The sequence below is a fragment of the Oryza brachyantha genome, chromosome 9, assembly GCF_000231095.2.
Source record: "Oryza brachyantha chromosome 9, ObraRS2, whole genome shotgun sequence".
In the NCBI taxonomy this organism is placed as follows: Eukaryota; Viridiplantae; Streptophyta; class Magnoliopsida; order Poales; family Poaceae; genus Oryza; species Oryza brachyantha.
Window position 1 is genome coordinate 12,937,896 of NC_023171.2, and position 18,990 is coordinate 12,956,885.

The following is an 18,990-nucleotide window of genomic DNA, read 5'->3' on the forward strand; positions in this document are numbered from 1 at the left end:
ATAGGCTTGTAGGGGCCCGGTTATATATGCATATATGGTGCTACGTATATAGTACTGTATCAAATGGCTGATAAATCTAAGTTTGGTAGTTTTTTTGTTGCATGCTGGTGTCACCTACTCACCTAGCTAGTAGCAAAAACCAATTACATCAGATGTATCTTATATATACGATTATATATACGAGTGTTTTTATAGTTCTGGTATTAAGGGTTACCGTATTTTCTAATATAAAATTTGATATATTTTGTTTTTAAATAATAGAATTTTTAGTGTAAAGTTATATATATATGTGTATATATATATATATTATATATATATAATATATATATATATATATCGGTATTTCTTAGGAACCATAAAGCTTCTATTTATATAAGTGTATGCAAAGCGCTAATACAAATAAATAAATATATATATATATATATATATATACATGTGCAGATACATATCTTTTGTGTTCTATCACACTATTCATTGACTATTACCTAGTGCCGTGCTGGCAAATTCTTCATGTACTATGGAGGCGTGTAAGAAGAGAGAGCTCATCACTGACCGTGCATCCATCGTAGCGCAGTACTTGAAGCCTTTAGACCTATCTTGCATGCGTCACTGTATAGATCAGTGTGTAGCTTTAATTCGCTCATAAGTGTTTATTCTCTTACAAGTTTTAATTATTGTTTTTCTGAAACACTATATTCTTTGTGTACATCAAGGGGGTTATTGTTTTTTTTTAAAAAAAAGACAAACGGCATATTTACAAACAAAAAAATTATACTTATTCTTAGCAATCTAAAAACAAAGACTATAAAATAAACTACGATAAAAAAATTCCTAAATCAACTCTAAAATTAAAGTAAAAATTTAATTTTGGTTTATAAGCAACGTGAAAAGAAAGAAAAGACGAGGGGTGCAGGCGTACATCTGCACTTGCATTGACCAGTGACCCAGCTCATTAACTGTCACAAAAATTCTACTCACGTACGTACCTCGAGACGATACGTATACTTGCAGCTGATTAATTTTCTTGTACTGAATCAACTGTTCATGCATGCAACCAAAGCTAAAAAGTCAAGGATTATATTACTAGGCTCTTGGCAACTCATGCCATGCCTGCTGCTAGCTAGCTAGCTCGTGTACGTGTACGCCTCTGGCCGTACACGACCGTATATCTTGTATAATTCTTCTCCGGTTGATACGTATACGTACGTACGTTGCCTCTTGCATGCCACATCATTATATATACATGCACGCGTATATACGTGTACGTACGTGCATTATTGTACTGTGCTACCATCAACTCGTTACAGCCAGGAACGAAGAAAAAAGGGCACTCGTGTTCAGAATTCTCAGGAAATTTCTCCAGGGATTTTATTGATTAATGATTATCAGTAGGAGATTAATTAATATGTGCAGTTAATTTCCTATAGGAATCAGGAAATTAAACTATTTGACTTGAGAAAACTCATAGCCTAACTGGTCATCTGATGGTTGTGTTTCTTGGCAGGGCTTAAATTAGGACGTGTTTGAAATAACTGGTATAGTAGGATTGGTGAGTTATCTAATTTTTTTATAGTTATTTAAAAATGTAAACAACTGAGTTAACTATCATAAAGTAAAAGAAACATCTTACTTTAGAAAGATCCAATAATAAACGCTTATATAATTCTTTTTTATTTACAAAACGTACCGTTTAGAAGATCGAGAGAGTCGTGCGTGTGATAATCCAGAATCCCAGGGAAACAAAAGGGGACATAATTAGCACAACTAATTGTTCAATCTTGGCATTGATAACGTGACATGCTGCTTGGTGACGACGAGAGCGACGTTGCCGGGCGGATGGATCGGCCGGCCGGCCGACGACCTGGTCGTCGACGGCGACCTGTGGACTTTGAGTACGGCTCCGGTGAGAGATCCGGCGAGGTGTGCGGGTGGTAGCTATAGCATGCAGCTGCCTCTGAATTTTCTCTTGTCATGAGCAGCAGCCACAGGTTGCAGGCAGCTGCAATGTAGCTTGATATATAGTGTCCTCTGATGCTGAAGCATTCGTCTCCAAGCACAGCTGAAAATTCGGGAGCACTTTGCATATAAATACATAGCGATATTAGCATGATTGGATGTGTCGGCATGTGGGTATATTGGGTTGTAAAGACAGTAGCAGAGTGTGTGTCATTGTCCATGTAGATGCCATGCTTTACTCAAGGTCAAAACTCACACTGCTCAGCAACAGAAACATGAGAGAGTAAAGTCCATCAGATGACACTGTATTCTGAGCTGCAGGCATTCAGATCGTTGTAGCTGCAATGTAGCTTGGGCAGTCACATGACAATTAGGGGTGCCACGTGTCGGCAGGAGAGAAGTGCATGAATTTTCAATTTTCACCAAACTAGCAATGCTTGCAGGAAAATCATAAGTGGTACATGGAATCACTCTATGTACATCATCATCTGTCATCAGAAGGGCAGCAACTTCATGTTGGGGGTTGGGGCCAATGCAATGTACAAACTCACAGTGCATCATCTGCAAACAAAAAAGAAAAAGAAAAACAGAAAGAAAGAGGAAGACCAAAAGAGCTTTGCAAACTGCAACCACAAGGAAATGGGGTCGGTCGCTCGTCACGCTAAGGCGAGACCCGAAAAACGAGGCGGCACAATGCAGCTCCAGAACATCATACTGTTCTCATGACAGATTGTGATCATCGGCAACACAAACTTGGAGCTGTGGCAGTTGACTGTGGCATGGAGGAGGCATCTGAGCACACAAAGCTTGCTCTGCTGAGCTGAAGGTATGGGTAGCTAATGGATTATCTACTTGGGTCTTCTAACAAAACAAGAATCTCTTCGTCATCAATAGTTCCACTGTCAATAGCGTACTGTAATGCTGTTCTACCATCTCGGTCCATGGCTTGTGACTCAGCACCCCTGCATGGGAAGTCGAGCAAGTAAATTAGGATCTCCATGCACTTATAACCGTCCAAATTTAACCTCAGTAATATCTATATAAAACATTTAGTTTTGACCATTAATCAGTGTCTTCATTTAGATTGCGTTACTTGTTTCACTAATACTTCAGTCATATGCTTACCAAGAACCACACGGTAAGAAACAACTACCATTTAACAGGTATTTGATCATCTCTGCAGGTACGCTTGTCTCATTCAATAATATGGACATAATAAATTTAACTCAGTATGATGACTACTTTCCATTTTTCAAACATAGCATACAACAAAATCCAAGTCACAGACTTGACAGACTATTAATATTTGCATACCTGGATAGTAGCAACTTTGCAAACACGTGTCTTCCTTTCAAGATGCTGTGATGAAGAGGTGTTCTACCTCTAGAGTCTGTAGAATTTACGTTGGCACCATATTGCAAGAGAAGTTCAACCATGCCAACGTCTGCAACGCGGCATGCTAGATGAAGCAATGACAATCCATCAACACAATCATCCAATTCATCGATTCGTGCACTTGTGCTGGCAGGAGAAAGAGAGTCCCTGGGAGAAATCCTTTCAAGTGAACTACGATCAAAACATCTCGAACTTCCATCTGACGGTGAGGCTGGCTGCTCTTGTAATAGTAGAGCTTTTCCGAGAGTTAGGGCCGAGTTAAATGATGTCTGCCCATAAGTTAAATTTACATCGGCATTTGACCCCACAATCAGACTGTAAACCCCCTTCTTATTGTTTGAACTTACATTATCCCACATCTGTTGAGCTATCAGGCTATCATCCATATTATGCTTTTGAACAAAATCCCGTTCAGCATACTGAAATATTAAATAAAACAATTGTCAAATGAAAAAAAATGAAATATTGCAAATCACAGAGTGCAGTTGCCTAACCAACTTATTTTATAGGAAGATAGTTAATGAGGTATTACACATTATGACTAATGCAAATATGCAACAGTGTTTCCTGTAATGATTTAAGTCAAGTTTGTTGCCTAGAGCATCAAATCATACATGGTTCTTGAAATTGACTACTTGTTTTGCTGATTAGTGATGGCTGATTATTTGTTGAGAAAGTATAATTGACTGAATCAGTACAGAAACTATGACACACCTTTGCATGAATAAATTTCTCCTTCACAGCAATAGGATCCGAATGTTTAGGCTTGCTGAAAATCAAGTTACGTGATGTGTTTTCAAGTCCGTCAGCCCTGCAAAAAGGTGCAACTTATAGGTTGTATCAGTCTGCATGATAGTAAAAGGATGGTGATTCTACAACTTCTAGGTAGTAAAAAAACAGCACACTTGTTACCTTGAAATATCACCATGATCAACACTGTTTGATGAAGGCAACATCTCTTCCCAGATAGTGTTGGCAAATGTGTTTCCTAATGACTGGAAGAGATTGATTACAGATGGCTCCCAAACCCTGACATCAAGTGTCAGAGATCTTACCTGCCAACAAGTTTACTTTTTTAGGCAAAAGGTCTGCTAATCACACTCATCATGATATCAACCACGAAACAGCAAATCTGCATTACTATAAGTTGTTACAGTTATCCGTGGATTTAGGACATGTGTTTATAAGAAATCAAACAATGCTAAATGTCTATGCAGAAGGGAAACATCAAAGCATCACAAAAATTACCATGTGCCTATAATTAAAGGTGCAAATATTACCACCAACAGTTACTTGTTTGCCAAAGCCCATTGTGTCATTTCACAGATAACCAGAAAAAGAACCACAACGTCTTGACGTTCTAACATAGAAATAACAATTTCTCGGTGTTCTAAACTGTGCAGTGGACTTCTTGAATGCGTAAATTGGTGGGAATAGTACTTGCTTACCTTAGATATGTGCACACCAAGATTCCTGTGCACCCCTGAACACTCTATGCAGAGAAGAATTCCAAGGTTTAGGGATGCCCAATCAGGCTCTGCAGCACCACAATCAGCACAAATATTATTGCCAACCACTTTCCTAAGCAAGTCAATTGGCTTGTCAGGTTTCATGTTGGTTCGATGATGCTGTGTGGTTCTGCCAGAGTGCTCAAAATAACCACTTCCTGGGTTCCTTTCCATCATGCAGTCTTCACTTATGGAATGGTCAAGTTCTGTAGAGCTACTGAAAGAACTGCTTTCACTGGCAGTTCGATTATGACCGCTGCCCTTTGGGCTCAGCAGAAGACGCTGAAACAAAACATTAGTGTCACATAAAATAAAATCTGGATGTGTAAGTAATCCAACCTAAGCCATTTATCACTAACCCGTTCAGGCGATTGAGAGCTCAGCAAAGAAGCGATGACACCAGTTATTTTTTCAATCCAATCCATCTGATCCATCGCACTCTCTGCCTGCCCAAATAGAGGTGCATGTCATTAGGAAGGAAGCAACTTGGCATCTAATCAAAAAAATCCTATAACATCAATCTGTCTAAAGAAAATACATGCAACAAATTTCTGGTCAAGATTTGTACCTGCAAAGTGTAATTTTTTGTGGGAGAAATTATTCTGAAGCAGAACCGCAGATCCGATTGGTCTGCGTCAGCTTTAATGGTTGATGTTAGCAAGTTCACAGTATGTCGTGCTACAGATTTCTCATCATGTACTCCACCATGATAATGGGAAGAAAACCACCTGCTGAGCAACCCAGAACCATGCTCTGATGGAGTGCTACTTCGTTGGTTAGTATAACCACTCTACAAAGTAAAAGAAGAAAACCTTATGGACTGAAACACAACATGAACATGTCAATAATATCAAGTCAAATTGGGTATTGAATAAATTTCTTCAGGGGGGTGGGGACCTACTGATGGTCTACTATTCTGCTTGCGATAATAATATAACATTCCTCGGCTATCAAGAACAAAGAACCTTCTTTTCCAGTCACCTCTCAAGTTTGAAGATCGCTTTGAGAGATAGCCTTGTCTAATGGTCTGTACCTGAAATAAGTATTCACTTATACAGCATGAATTTTCCATGTTGAAAATGTACACCTGAGTGTATGCATAAGCATGAATATTAACTTAAAGGTCAACCAGAATGTGCTACCTTGCCCTTTGAACCTGATTGCATCACTGCCTCAATCATTTTATGTGAACTTCTACCAATTGCTTGTATTCCATCACCATTAGGGGAATTGTTTATGCCATTCGGTGACCAACGACTTTCCCGATCAATTTGCCTTTTAAATTCCTGCATCCTCTCTACAAGAGCAGCTTGTTCATAGTTAGACCTTTCCCTTGATTGCTGTGCATAAGAAAGAACCTGCAAAAGGAGAATCCATAATGTGTTACTGCAGGCAACATTTGTTAATAAAACGAGGGGATAGAAACATATATGTGCACACAAAAAATCAATCAGACTTTGGAAATGAAGTGGATGTTGCAGAAACATCCAGAACCTATATTACAGATATTAAAAGGTCTTAGCAGGTCATTTTGAAGAGAAAAAAAAACAGACTTCTATGTTTGATATAAAATGGACATAAAATATTGGTGTGCCCATTTACCAGTAAATGTGCATTGACTTGATTAATTCAAGAACTGGAATGAAACATTCAGATATAGGAATATAGAACAAGAAACATTAACAGAAGAATGGTCATGGTTAAAGAATTATACTTGATTGATATATGGTTCCATCTGATGTAGTAGTTCATATCCCTGAAAGAAACAACAACGATGCAAGCTTGAACCACATTCATATATTATTAAGGATGTCAAGATGCAAATCATGACAATAGCATACTTGTTTGAAATAGCGAAGATGTGCATCCATTGTCCCACTGACAGCCTCTAAAAATTCAAATCTTTTCTTTGCCTCAATGTTTGAAAGTGCAGTCACCTGAAAATTAACATATATTAGACAAAGCCATGGTACATACAAATACACAGAACTCAGAAAATTATACAGGGAAACAGTGTGTATACCAGGTTGAAACGAGCTTGCTCAAATGAAGATCTGGCACTGTGGAGCTCCTGGTTATATCACATGCAAATTAGTAAGGACACAGTGAATCAGTGATACCTACTTTCTAAATACAAACTTTAGGTCAAATAATGAAAGGAACATACATCCTCTACTGCAGTTGCTACATCTGTCCGTGTGCCTTTCTTCAAGGATAAATACCTCTCACGAGCCTAAGTGGGTCAACAAACAACTAGAAGTCAGTGATATACAGATTCTTCATAAAAGATAACCATTAACTTTACTTTTTTATACTATCACAGTTTGGGTGATATAGTGAGTTTCTTCATTGCCGTTTTGGTAAAATTCCTCTATTATTAATTAGCAGTCACCAGATAGAATCAGGTAGAAATTACACCTACATATAACTGGACGATGGGACCTTAAGGTTCCAGCACAAGTTGATTATCATATCTGGAGAGTGATTACCTGGTCATAGAGAAGGCTAGCCTTGTCAAAACGCTTCCGGGCATCCTAAACAAACAATATCAAAGTTAAAATATTGTATGCAAATCCAAATACTTATCCAATGCCAATAGGAGATTATGCAGTACCTTCACATCATGCAAATCAATATCCACAAATTGCACCAACTTGTCATTTAGCATATGCTCAACCTAACAGAACAATGTCAGAAGTAATACTTGTAAGTGCAAGCATAGGTACAACCTCTAATAAAGTGGGATTGTTTCCGTTCTTAATGATCAAACCCTAGAACCATGAACTAAGTACAACATGAATGATTCCAACCATATATCCTCAAATGGTTAATGTAGAAATTTCACATCAAAGTAGACGAGTCATACAGCTGGTTGAAAATATCTGAAAGAGTGATGATGTGAGAATGCATGCATAGTGATGTGCATATGAATGTTTACCTGTGACCGCAATACTTCCTTGTAAGTTCCAATTTCTCTCAAGGCAATTGTAAATTTGGTCATGACAGGGCCTGGAAAAGAGGTAAATGCCACAATTACTAAAGGATCACGAATTTTGAAGGCAATAAGCTGGAGAATGAAATCTACTGAAGCCTATCTTGCAGTTCTCATTGACACGTGCCAATTGTCCAGTTTGAAAATAACAAAAGGAATCCTTGATCTCATATTAGAAAAACTTGAGTAAATATATCTGAGTGAGAACTGCATTATTAACCTCCAAAAGCAACACTGATTGGATCATTATGACCGCCACCAAATGCTTCCAAAGAACTTGCAAATGCAATATCCCCATCATATGCTTCCCCTAGTCCTTCACTGCAATTAAATGGGGAAAAATATATAGATTCAATGCTAGATAGCAAAAGGATAAGAAAAAGGAGGAAGAAGGATTTGGAGCACTGCCAAAGAGTTCTTGAGTTAGAGTTCAATCCATATTCTTCAATAGGATTTGCAGATAAGGGAGAGAATGTACTTTGGTTTTTGTAAGTCTAAAACTGGAGAGCAAGTTACCACTTACGTGTATTTGCGACAACCTTTATGAAACCTCAAACATCTCTCTCTCAACAATTCAGCACCTTCCTCCAGTGATTGTATCTATATATTGCAAGGATAACCATTTAAGCAGTGTTCATGAACCAAAAAACTATGGGAGAAGATATTGTTCAAATGAAGAAACCATGGCCAAACTGCAAAATTTCATATGAATTCCCCATGAGCCTTTAATGAACATTCACTCATTTTTCTCTATTTAGTAGCGATAATTCTAAACTGCTTCATCAGAATCATTGAAAGAATCAAATAACCCAAATAATGTGTGATTCATTTTAAGGGTGCAGGAATATCTCCTCATGGAATTGAACAATTTCCTGTTATTACAGCATTTCAAACAGGACAGATACCGATTTTAGCATTATTCAACCAAAGTTAGACATAAATAAGCAATCCTTGAGGTGTCTTTCCCATCAGGATAAGCGTTAAGTACCAAACACACACGAGAGAAAAGAAAATACCATCTAACAGAATGCAAAATCTACTGTAGTGGTGAGGAATTCAAGCTCAGAGAAATTTTACTCGTACGTTCATACAAAAACGCAGAACTAATGACACTAAATTCTTCTATCCAACTACGGAACCATCAGAACAACAACAACAACAAATTTAAGAAACCTACGATACAACAGCTCCATTTCAATTTCAAATCCACAAATTACACCCCGAGAGATAGAGATCACACTTCCCCCTGCCATTCCCACCGCCACATCCCCAAAACATCGGATAGATCCAACCCGCCACCCTCGGCGCAATCCGGAAGCCACCAGCGGCAAGCATTACACCAAAAGCTGCAACCCCCCATTTCTCTCTCTCTCTCCCTCTCTCTCTCTCTCTCTCTCTCTCTCTCTCTCTCTCTCTTTTCACGCTCCCACTCTCCTCTCCTGACACCAACCTCCCAACCCACCCACGCCGCATGAACACCCAAACGCCCCCAGGAACCGAGATCTCCCACTCACCTGCTTCCTGAACATGGGCGAGTCATCCAGCCTCGTGAAAAACATCTCCGCCAACGCCGCCGCCGTCTCCAACGCACCACACTGCCCTCCTCTCCTACCACAACCTCATCAAAAAAAAAAAAGAAAAACACCCAACTCGTCGGCCACACACTGCTCTCCCCCCACCACCACCCTCCTCCTCCTCCTGCACCTCCCCCGCCGTCAGAGCCACTCCTCCTCCGGCCGTCGTCGGGAGCGCGACGCGACGCGCTGCCGGGAGCCCGCCGCGGAAACCCTAGGGGGGGTGGGGAGGCGCCGGAATTGGCGAAATGGCAGCGATTCGCGAGGTGGTGGTGGTGGTGGGGAGAGGAATCGAATGGCTCCGCGGCGAGAGGGTGAGGAGGGAGAGAGAGCGAGAGGAGAAAGAGGGGGAAGGAGAAATAACGGTGCGTTTTTTTATTTTTTTGTTATTTCTTATTTATTTCTCTCTCTCTGTCTCGAGTTTAATTACTACTAATTATGGTTAATTAATCCAGGGAGTGGGGGCATTAAGCGCTAATCGTGTGGGCCCCCACGTGGTGGGCACGGTGCACGGTGGGCGCGATGGGTGTGGGGCCCGGTTTCAGTGAGAGCGGGCGTTGGTGGAGATGGTGCGGGGAGTGGTGAGGGTGGGGTTTGGACCCGGGGCAGGCTGGTCACCCACCGGTGAGAGTGTGTTGGCTTGCCCTAACCACATTTTTTTTTCTTTCACCTTTTTGTCCATTTTTTTTTTGCTATAGCTTTCAGTTTGCTCTTTTAAGTTTAGCTGGCTAGATGGATGGGTGGATCGATGTCCTTGATGATAAATGTGTGGTGACTGCAAAAGGTTTCATGTTTGAATCATAAATTTGGAATGTCTAGGAAAGTTTAACAAAAATAGCTCAAGAGCTCATTAGAAGGCATTATTAGGAACTATGCTTCCAATTTTAATTAGAAGTGATGAGTCTCGAGCATGCTAGCCCACCAACTTACGTTGCTAATAGGTAATATTACAGGTCTTTCTCAAGAAAATATACTAAAATGAAACGGCAAGTTTTAAAATTCAAAATGAGAAACTGTTTTCGAAGCTACAAAATTGAACATACAACATTAACAAAAATCTATGCATGGTGTGTCCACTTGTGCACAAAGATTAGCAACAAAACCTATAAACCCGGCCGTGCATACAACGTGTAGGAGTACTTCACAGCAGCGTGCGTTCTGTGCTGTCTGTTGTACATCAGCATCCTCTTCCCATATGTGTGAAAACAGTGTAATTCATATTAATTGCATCTTAATTGCTGCGTTACTTTGACTGTTTACTCCAGTCCTGACCAGTACACTGGTCAATTAACGAATCAATGTGCCCCCCCCCCAAGGTAGTAGTAATTAACAACCCTTAACTAAATTACATTCGTCAAACCTAGGCATTCACTAACATCCACAAGTATTGGATGACAATAAATCCCTTTGGTTAAGAGTCACTAATGTGCTCCAATTGGTGTTAACATTTGGTCTGGATAGACTCAGAAGGTTGAAAGAGGTTACAGTATATATATTAATCTGACCATGTTGACATCATCTTGATGTTTCTATACGATCTCCCATTTTACATGGGTAAACTACATGAAGATCTCAGGCAATCAACACTGCAATAATTCATGCATTTTTGTATACATGTCGTTGCGTTGCCGATGCCTATACATGCATACCCCATGGAAGCAGGGTTCCAGTTAATTAATTCATTAATTAACTTTAAGTATAGTTTGTTTGCATCGATGTGTACCCGGTTCTGGGATTTTTGTCGCAGCAGGATCAAGAACGGTGTTAGTTGGAACATGTAGCTCATGAAGTGGCAACGTATACGTAAAAAGAAATGGTAATATTACACCCCTTTTCTTTATTTTGGATACACACACACAAGTAGTGTAACTAGGAATTATATATATCACAGTGTCAAACAAAAAAAAATTCCATGTGTTACAATCATATATGCATTCTAGTATCTCTAATGTCTCGTGTGACTTATGACTTTTGCCATTATAAAAAAAATAATGGCAGAAATTATTTTTCTTTATATTCCAGAAAGTGGAAAGTCTACCTCGACCTCATAAACTTATGTATTTTTATTTTACTCCCCATCCTTTCATCTCTGCCTGTTGGCTTATTAGTCACAAGCAAACTTTGAAGAAACTTAATTTTAAAGTTGATTTTAAGGTGTCTTGTCATAGTTTATTTTCTATAATTAGGTTTTAAATAATTAACAATACAATTATAAAAGTTTTTACCCGCAATATATTTGATTGTTTCCTTCAATTTTTTTAATGCTTATCAGTTGTTCCTGGAAAGTTCCGAGAAAAATTTTAAAAAGTTTCAAGAAATATTTCGGAAAGTTTTCGACCGGTTTTGATTTTTGACGGACAGTGCTCTTACCATATTTTTTCCTGTTTCCGAGAAAAATTTCGAATCTATTTCCGTTTCTAATAAATTCCAAGTTTCCGACCAATAATTTCTATTTTCGAAAACTGGTTCGGAACCTGGAAATATTTTGAACCGTTTTCATCCCTATGACTTGTAGATCAGATAACTCTAATGTTAATCAGAGGGAGTACTTTTACAGCTCCATATGTGCAACTGTGCAAGCTTGATAGCTAAAAAAAAAAAAAGAAAGAAAGAAAGAAAGGTAATGGAAGCTAGCCAGCGAGAGGGTAACCTCACCCGGGGTGTCATGACCAGCAGCATCTATCGATCGTGAGCAAGCGCGACAGTAATCATGGCACGAACACTGCAGCTTTTAATTTAAATTCTTTTGGTTCCATGCAGTACTAAACAAACACACGAGCTGCTAGAAGCAGGCTAGCAGTCAGATTTAAGTTATTTAATTCGACGTGTTTATTATTAGTACATCCAAAAGAATTAATAAACTCGTCGGAAAGAAAATACTCTAAAAATATAAGCATTTATAAATTTTAGAATAGATAAAAATTAAAAGGCGCCCCTTGGTAAATATGAAATGAGAGGGAATTAGTATGTGATTAAATTTATATCAAAATAGTTAATTGGACCAGTAGTATGGTAAATAGTCTTACGATTTACTTATGTTTTAAAATAAAAATTACTTGCATTCTAAAATAGAGAGAGTAATTAATAGAGATTGAATTAGTGCTGACAGTTCAGAAATTAAGACGTCTAATATGTTCAGGGTGGTCCGCAAATGCCTCATGGTCATCTTTAGGTTTGTTGAGTGTTTAAATGGAAAATCAAATGACATATTTACAAAACGAAAAATAATTTATAAGTAAAAGTCTATATAATTGTTTATAGTGTTTTAAAAACCGAGACTAAAAATAAATTTCAATGAAAAAATATTATTTAAACTCTAAAATAATATTAAAAATTTAAATTTTAGATTATAACATAACCCAAAGCAAAAGATGACAATGGCTGTCTCTCCGGGTTTGGCCTTTATTGGATGCCGCTCCTGCCGGGCCCACACCTGATAAATAGGTTATTGCACTTTGGGAGTTTTTGTTGCTTGCATTTGTGCCTATCTTAAAAATGGCTGTTTTTTTATTGGTTATTAGTGGCTTAATGTTGCTACAATATGGATACATCGACCAAAAGTTTGACTCAGATGTGTACAATTTGCAGCCTGTAGGGGACAAAGCATCCTACCACTATAGACCCTGTTCTTTCATGGTAATGGGTTTTGGATTTATTTTGGCATGTTTCCTAAGTAGCTATCCCAAACTCACATGGTCTAGAAAATCTAATATTCTCACGAGAAAATAACACCACATATATAGTATTGAATGATTTGCATTTATTTTCACTGAAAAGATTGCTTTTACTGCGCTATCGTTTGTGATATGGATGAATCAAATACCCTTTTTTTTTCTATAAATGTGCATGAGAACATAATCATCGACATCTTCTGTCTTATATTAAGCATAAATAAAATAGCTTATCTTATGATTAAAAAAATAATTTATGGGTAAAACTTTTATATACATGTTCTTAGTGATATAGAGTCGAAGATTGAAAAATAAAATATAATGCAAAATCAACTCCAATTTCTTAAATTTCGTATTTTGGCTTATAAGCATAAGCGAAGAGATCAAGTTCAACACAAATTAAAAGGTTTAACAAGAACTTTTTAAGGTAAGTCGTTTTGAGATTAGGAATTTTACCAACACGGTATAAACGTATATAAAATTAAGGAACGTGCTTAAAATTAACATGATAGTGCGCAGAACTTATCCGGGGCATTTAACTTTTTGTCACTCTTACAAATGTTCATAACAGATTTGTCACTAAACCCACATGTCATAGACTCATGAGGATCCACATATCATAGACAACAAGTGGCAAATCTGTTTTGACCACTTATAAGAGTGGCAAAAAGTTAAATTTCCCGATCTTTACCCTATCACACACCATATTAGTTCACATACATGATAGTCAATCTAGAGAATTTTCCAAAAATATAATCTCTACACTATAGGATGGTGCAAATAGTTGTATATGTAGCCCTTTCTCAATGAATGTGCTGGCATGATCATCGTGTTTCTTTTTTTCTAAACTCTTGTTTGCTGCTTTTTCATGGCCTACCTTAAAGCTTCTCACAAAAGCTATGTGCTAAATAGTCATTTACACATTCTTGCATATCTCAACAGGTTTAATTGTTTCCAACATAAGTTTACAAATTAGTCAATACCCTTGTTATTTGAGCATGATTAAGTCATTTATATCCATGTCTATCTTAATGAAAAAGTTGACTTTGAAATTGCCAATTGCAGCATGTGACTAGCTTTTGGGCAAAATTCTTTTCTACTCATACAAAACAAAAGGTCAAAGCATGCATGTAGGAAACACCCATGCATATTATCAATGGACATAAACTACAATACAACTATAAACCCTCCCAAAGATCTCCAAAAATCCAATGTGCAATTTACTAAAGCTTATGAGCATACCAAAAGAGAGGAACCAACCAACATTGCATGTGTACTTTTACAAAGGTGGTAGCAGCCTTTTGTGGTCCATATATAATCTATTTAGATTGAAGTTATTAAAAAAAATCTGCTCACTAAGTACCACTACAACTCTGTCAACTAGGCTTAACAAGTCTCAACACATCCTATGGACATAATAAACATACCATCTTCTTTTCCGTCTTTTCTCCGAATTTTTGAAACAGTTATTTGCTCCACGCTTATAGAAAGTACAATTTCTCAAAATGTATTTCAGACCATTTGTTATAAGCTATCTATAAAGTATATTTTTTTTAAAAAAATAATGTTTATGATAAAAATCAACTGAATAATTCGCAAAGATATTCTGCCCAACAATCACTTTCAAATGGGTATAGCAAATGCACTGGTCTTGGGGCAGGAAGTGTGTATAGACAGAGTGCAATGGGACATAATTGTGCTCAAGGGCCAAGGCATTCTTGATTCCTCAAGTGAGGCTTCCCTCCCAGTTTTGAGTGGGGTTGGCGCCCACTTCTGAGGGTCCGGTGTTCTTCACGGTCAGCTTACCTACCTCTGTTCTTCTCAACTTTCTGTATCCACAAAATTGAGGTGGACGGCATGTAGTCTAGTGGTTATAGAGACCTTAGTAGTAGTTGAGGTCATGTATACGGCTTCGTGCTTTCAGTGGGAGACGATGTGCCTGTCGACATCGGCGACGGACGCCTCCGTGGTTCTCTAAGATTTGTCGGTCAGTCTTCGAAGATGCTTATAGGAGGTTTGCGTGCGTTTTTAGAAGAGAGTGTGCGTGTGTTGTGAGCGTCTGTGTTGTACCGTGTTCTCATTAAAAAATTGAGGTGTTAAAAAAATTGAGGTGGGTGATTGTTTGGTATTTCCAGAGGAAAAGTTAAACGACGTATTTTTAAATAAAAAATAGTATGTGAATAATTTTTTTATATATGTTCTTAGCGATTAAAAGTTAATGCAGAAAAATAAACTACGATCAGAAAAACTATAAAATTTACTCCAAATTTAATATTAAATTCTAAATTTTGGAGCGGAAGCGGAAGTGAGAACATAAGAGTGATATCCATTTTTGCTGTTTCGGTAATAATTGAGCTGAGAGATTTCTTGGATGATTAAAGCTTTAATCTTTGGAAAGATATGCTTTTGGACTTATGAGAGGATGTGTCGGCATGTATAGTGACTTTTCTTGATCATCTACTACCTTTTACGTGCGACAAGGGGATGCTGCTCTCTCTGTCTCTCTTACCTTTGTCTCATCTAGCTTTTCTTGTTTTAGCTCCCGTTTCAAGGAGAAAGAGACATACTGTTTTTTTTTGCCTTGTAAAAAAATGTTTCAATATATATAGCAGAAATATCTTTCCTGCAAATTTCTTTCAACATTGCAGACATAAGCTCTCATATGCACTTTAGCTTTCAATTTTTTTTTTCTTCAGAAGGAACAGTTGATGTTTTCTGCTAGGTTACTCCCAGTTAACGTATCGAGACCACAATCTAAAATCAGGGTTGGCTTTTCTTACCATCAATTACCGTGGAATCTAGGTTTACCATCAGTGTGAGGTTACTATAAGAGCTAGCTCTAACCCCCACCAAGTTTAACAAAAATAAGTGAAAATTTGAAAATATGCTAAATTTATTTCTTTTTTCACTTGCACAGTGCGCTAACCCCTTCTCGGATAAGATAAACCCTACATGATACTAGCCACTAAGGTAGAGTTTATTAAGGAAAATAAATAAAACTCCTCTCATTTTCCGTGAGCACACTTCTTAAACTGCTAAGCGATACGTATTCTTAAAAATTCATATCTAAAATTTGCTTTAAAAATTATATTAATCTATTTTTAAGTTTGCAATAGCTAGTATTTGATTTTTGGTGAGCACACGTTCTTAAGGAAAAGAAAACTCCTTTCGTTCTCCATGAGCACAATTCTCAAACTTCTAAATAATATACATTATAAAATATACTATCTAAAATTTATTTTAAAAATTATATTAATCTATTTTTTAAGTTTATGATATTATATGATCATTTTCTTCTACTACTTCACTCGCTCTCAAACCCACCATAACTCGGTAAGGGGTGATTGTGTGAACTCTTATGGAAAAAATAATATATTTTTAAATAAAAAATAATTTATAAAAAAATAAACTTTAATGAAAAACTCTAAAAGAGTAAGAACTTAAAACTCCAACTTTTTTTTTCACATGAGCTGCATGCATTTATATGCAGACACAGCCCGTAAAGATGCCACCTTTCTGGGGACGGCAATGATGCTCGCGCGGTGCCCGCCCGGCGGTCGGCACGGCAGGCAGGCGTGCGTCCGCCGCCTCGATCGCCCGGTCCCCGCCGGTAACCGGAGCACACGGCGGCGGTGGTGGTGAGAGGGTCGGTACACAGGCGTTCTCTCTCTTTTTTTGTTCTGATCGTGCTTATATACCAAAATTTGAAGTTTGTGGATTTGAAGTTTTTTTTGCCACAGTATATATTTTTTTAGTTTTGGTTCTTATATTGCTAAGAGCGTGTGCATAAAAATTTTATTTATATTATTTTTTGTTTGTAAATATATTATTTAATTTTTTTATAAAAAAACCATAATATCACCCTACTTAGGCTTTTCCGGCAACTGCGTTTTCCCAGTCAGTCCATAGGGGTGATTGTTTAGGTGTTTTACCGAAAAAATCAAACGAAAAATTTACAAACGAAAACATAATTTATGAATAGAATATTATATATATATTCTTAGCGATCTAAAAGTCGATGCTAGAAAATAATTTTTGATGAAAAAATTTTAAAATAAATTTTAAATTTAAAGTTAAAAATTCAGCTTTTAGCCCATAAAGAGGCGGGTGCATAAGCCGAGCAGAGCAGTCGGTGAGCGACAAGACAGTACTGGCACGAGAGCTAGCACCGCATATGCAGTTTGACGGATGAACGGCTAATCAAAGGTTGGTGAACATTCAAGATCTGGCCACGGCTTGATATATCGAATGCATTAATGCCTTTATAACCCAATGAAGAATCTCTCTCTTTTAATGATTAACTTTCTTTTAAGTTTCTTGTTGCTGCTGCTGCTTTCCTGTGTGTGGTCGTCCACTCCACCTGGAGAACAAGCTTCAGGCTAACCTTATGAACTGGTACTAGGGAAGAAAACGGTCGGAAATAGTATCATATTTTAATAATATTTTCGAAAACGGTATCGGTACGGTCATGAAATTTTTATATTTATGAATTGCACTACTTAGTCTGAAATTCAATAAAGTTCAGATAGAAACTGAAAATGTTAAATTTTAAAAACGGTAATGATCCGTAAGATATCATTTTTATATTATTATTTTTGGAAACGGTATCGGTCGGTCGGTAAATTTTCGTACCGTTTTCAGCCCTAACTGATCTCCAAAAACATCATATTTTCTTTGGACATATGCATGGAGTACTAAATATAGATAAATAAAAATACTAGTTGCACAGTCAGAGAAGAAATCGCTAGATGAATCTTTTGAGCCTAAGTAGTCCATGATTATCCATAAGTGGTACAGTAATTTATATGTACTAATGACTGATTAATTAGGCTCGAAACATTCATATCGCGGTTTCCAGGTGAGTTATGAAATTAGTTTTTTCATTCGTGTCCGGAAACCATTTTCGACATCCAGTTAAACATTTAATATGGCACCTACAAATTTTCTTTTCGTGAACTAAACACGCCCTCGGTCTTTCAGATGGACCTTCGACTGCTTTGTTTGTTTAGCTGACGCAACAGTTGGTGATCCTCCCTAGTTTAGCTTATATCAGTATGAAAAATGTGACATGCTTATGGTTCAGCAGAAAGCATGGTCTTGTTTTGTAAGTCTACGAGAGACCTTTTTGGGAGAGCAGTGAGCAGATTGTATGTAAACAAAAGGTTCTGAAGTCTGAAGACGCAGACCGGGGGGGGGGGGGGGGGGGGTGTGATTTAGGGTGCATTCGGAGACTGCAACAACCGAGAAGAATTCTCCGAATGGTAAAGCGGTGTTTTAAAAAAAAATACAGAAAAGTTTAGAATGGTAAATCCGCCGTGTATATGCATGCATGTGCTGCCTTGGCCGCCGCGGTGAGGTAGGAGAACAAAGGTGGATTTATCGTTTGGAAAAAAAGCCAAATAAAATATTTATAAATAAAAAATAATTGCATTTTTAAAAATTAACTTTAAGTCTCAAAAACACAAATATAAAACTTATAACCATAAGTTATCCTTGTGTTGCTACTATGTCTTTATACCTGGCAAACCGATGCATCCCAAATCCTCCACACAGGGGGCTTTGCCCCTTTCATTCAAAAGATCCTCCACACAGCCACACAGGGGGACTATGGCCCTTTCTTTCCAAATACACTTCTTCTATTTTTAAATGTGTGACACTTCGACTTTTGGATATAAAGTTTAACCATTCTTTTTACTAGAAAAATTATTTATTTTGTTGTGATTTATTTTATCCCTAAAAATACTTTAAGGACAATATGCGTTTTACGTTTTAAGTATTTACGCTAATTTTTAATAAGACGGGTTATCAAACATTTAAGTCTAAGATCCAAACATCGTAGTCTATATCAATGACTAGTTTCCCCTTATATCAATGACTAGTTTCCTCTTGGGTTT

The 18,990-nt window shown here is 37.5% G+C and overlaps 1 protein-coding gene across 1 annotated transcript; it reads right to left on the minus strand.

Annotated features, from left to right (window-relative positions):
• Nucleotides 1-2,254: 2,254 nt before the first annotated feature.
• On the minus strand, nt 2,255-9,785 carry LOC102704833 (ADP-ribosylation factor GTPase-activating protein AGD3-like). Its single transcript, XM_006660766.3, has 19 exons — nt 9,366-9,785; nt 8,375-8,451; nt 8,072-8,172; nt 7,798-7,868; nt 7,474-7,536; nt 7,349-7,393; nt 7,027-7,092; nt 6,883-6,930; nt 6,701-6,796; nt 6,574-6,615; nt 6,002-6,217; nt 5,761-5,892; nt 5,428-5,649; nt 5,219-5,305; nt 4,800-5,141; nt 4,264-4,406; nt 4,066-4,162; nt 3,271-3,770; nt 2,255-2,918 (listed from the first exon to the last, which is right to left on the minus strand). Exons 1-19 carry the CDS (start codon nt 9,408-9,410, stop codon nt 2,801-2,803), a joined length of 2,511 nt encoding a protein of 836 aa, XP_006660829.1. The 5' UTR covers nt 9,411-9,785; the 3' UTR covers nt 2,255-2,800.
• Nucleotides 9,786-18,990: the final 9,205 nt, after the last annotated feature.

What these genes read in the sequence shown, in the direction of transcription:
- LOC102704833 (XM_006660766.3), bottom strand. Translation starts at nt 9,410, where the DNA reads ATGTTTTTCACGAGGCTGGATGACTCGCCCATGTTCAGGAAGCAG. An exon ending in AGGAAGTATTGCGGTCACAG is followed by an intron (nt 7,537 to 7,797) that starts GTAAACATTCAT and finishes TTGTTCTGTTAG; the next exon opens with GTTGAGCATATGCTAAATGA. An exon ending in CAAAAAATTACACTTTGCAG is followed by an intron (nt 5,306 to 5,427) that starts GTACAAATCTTG and finishes CTATTTGGGCAG; the next exon opens with GCAGAGAGTGCGATGGATCA.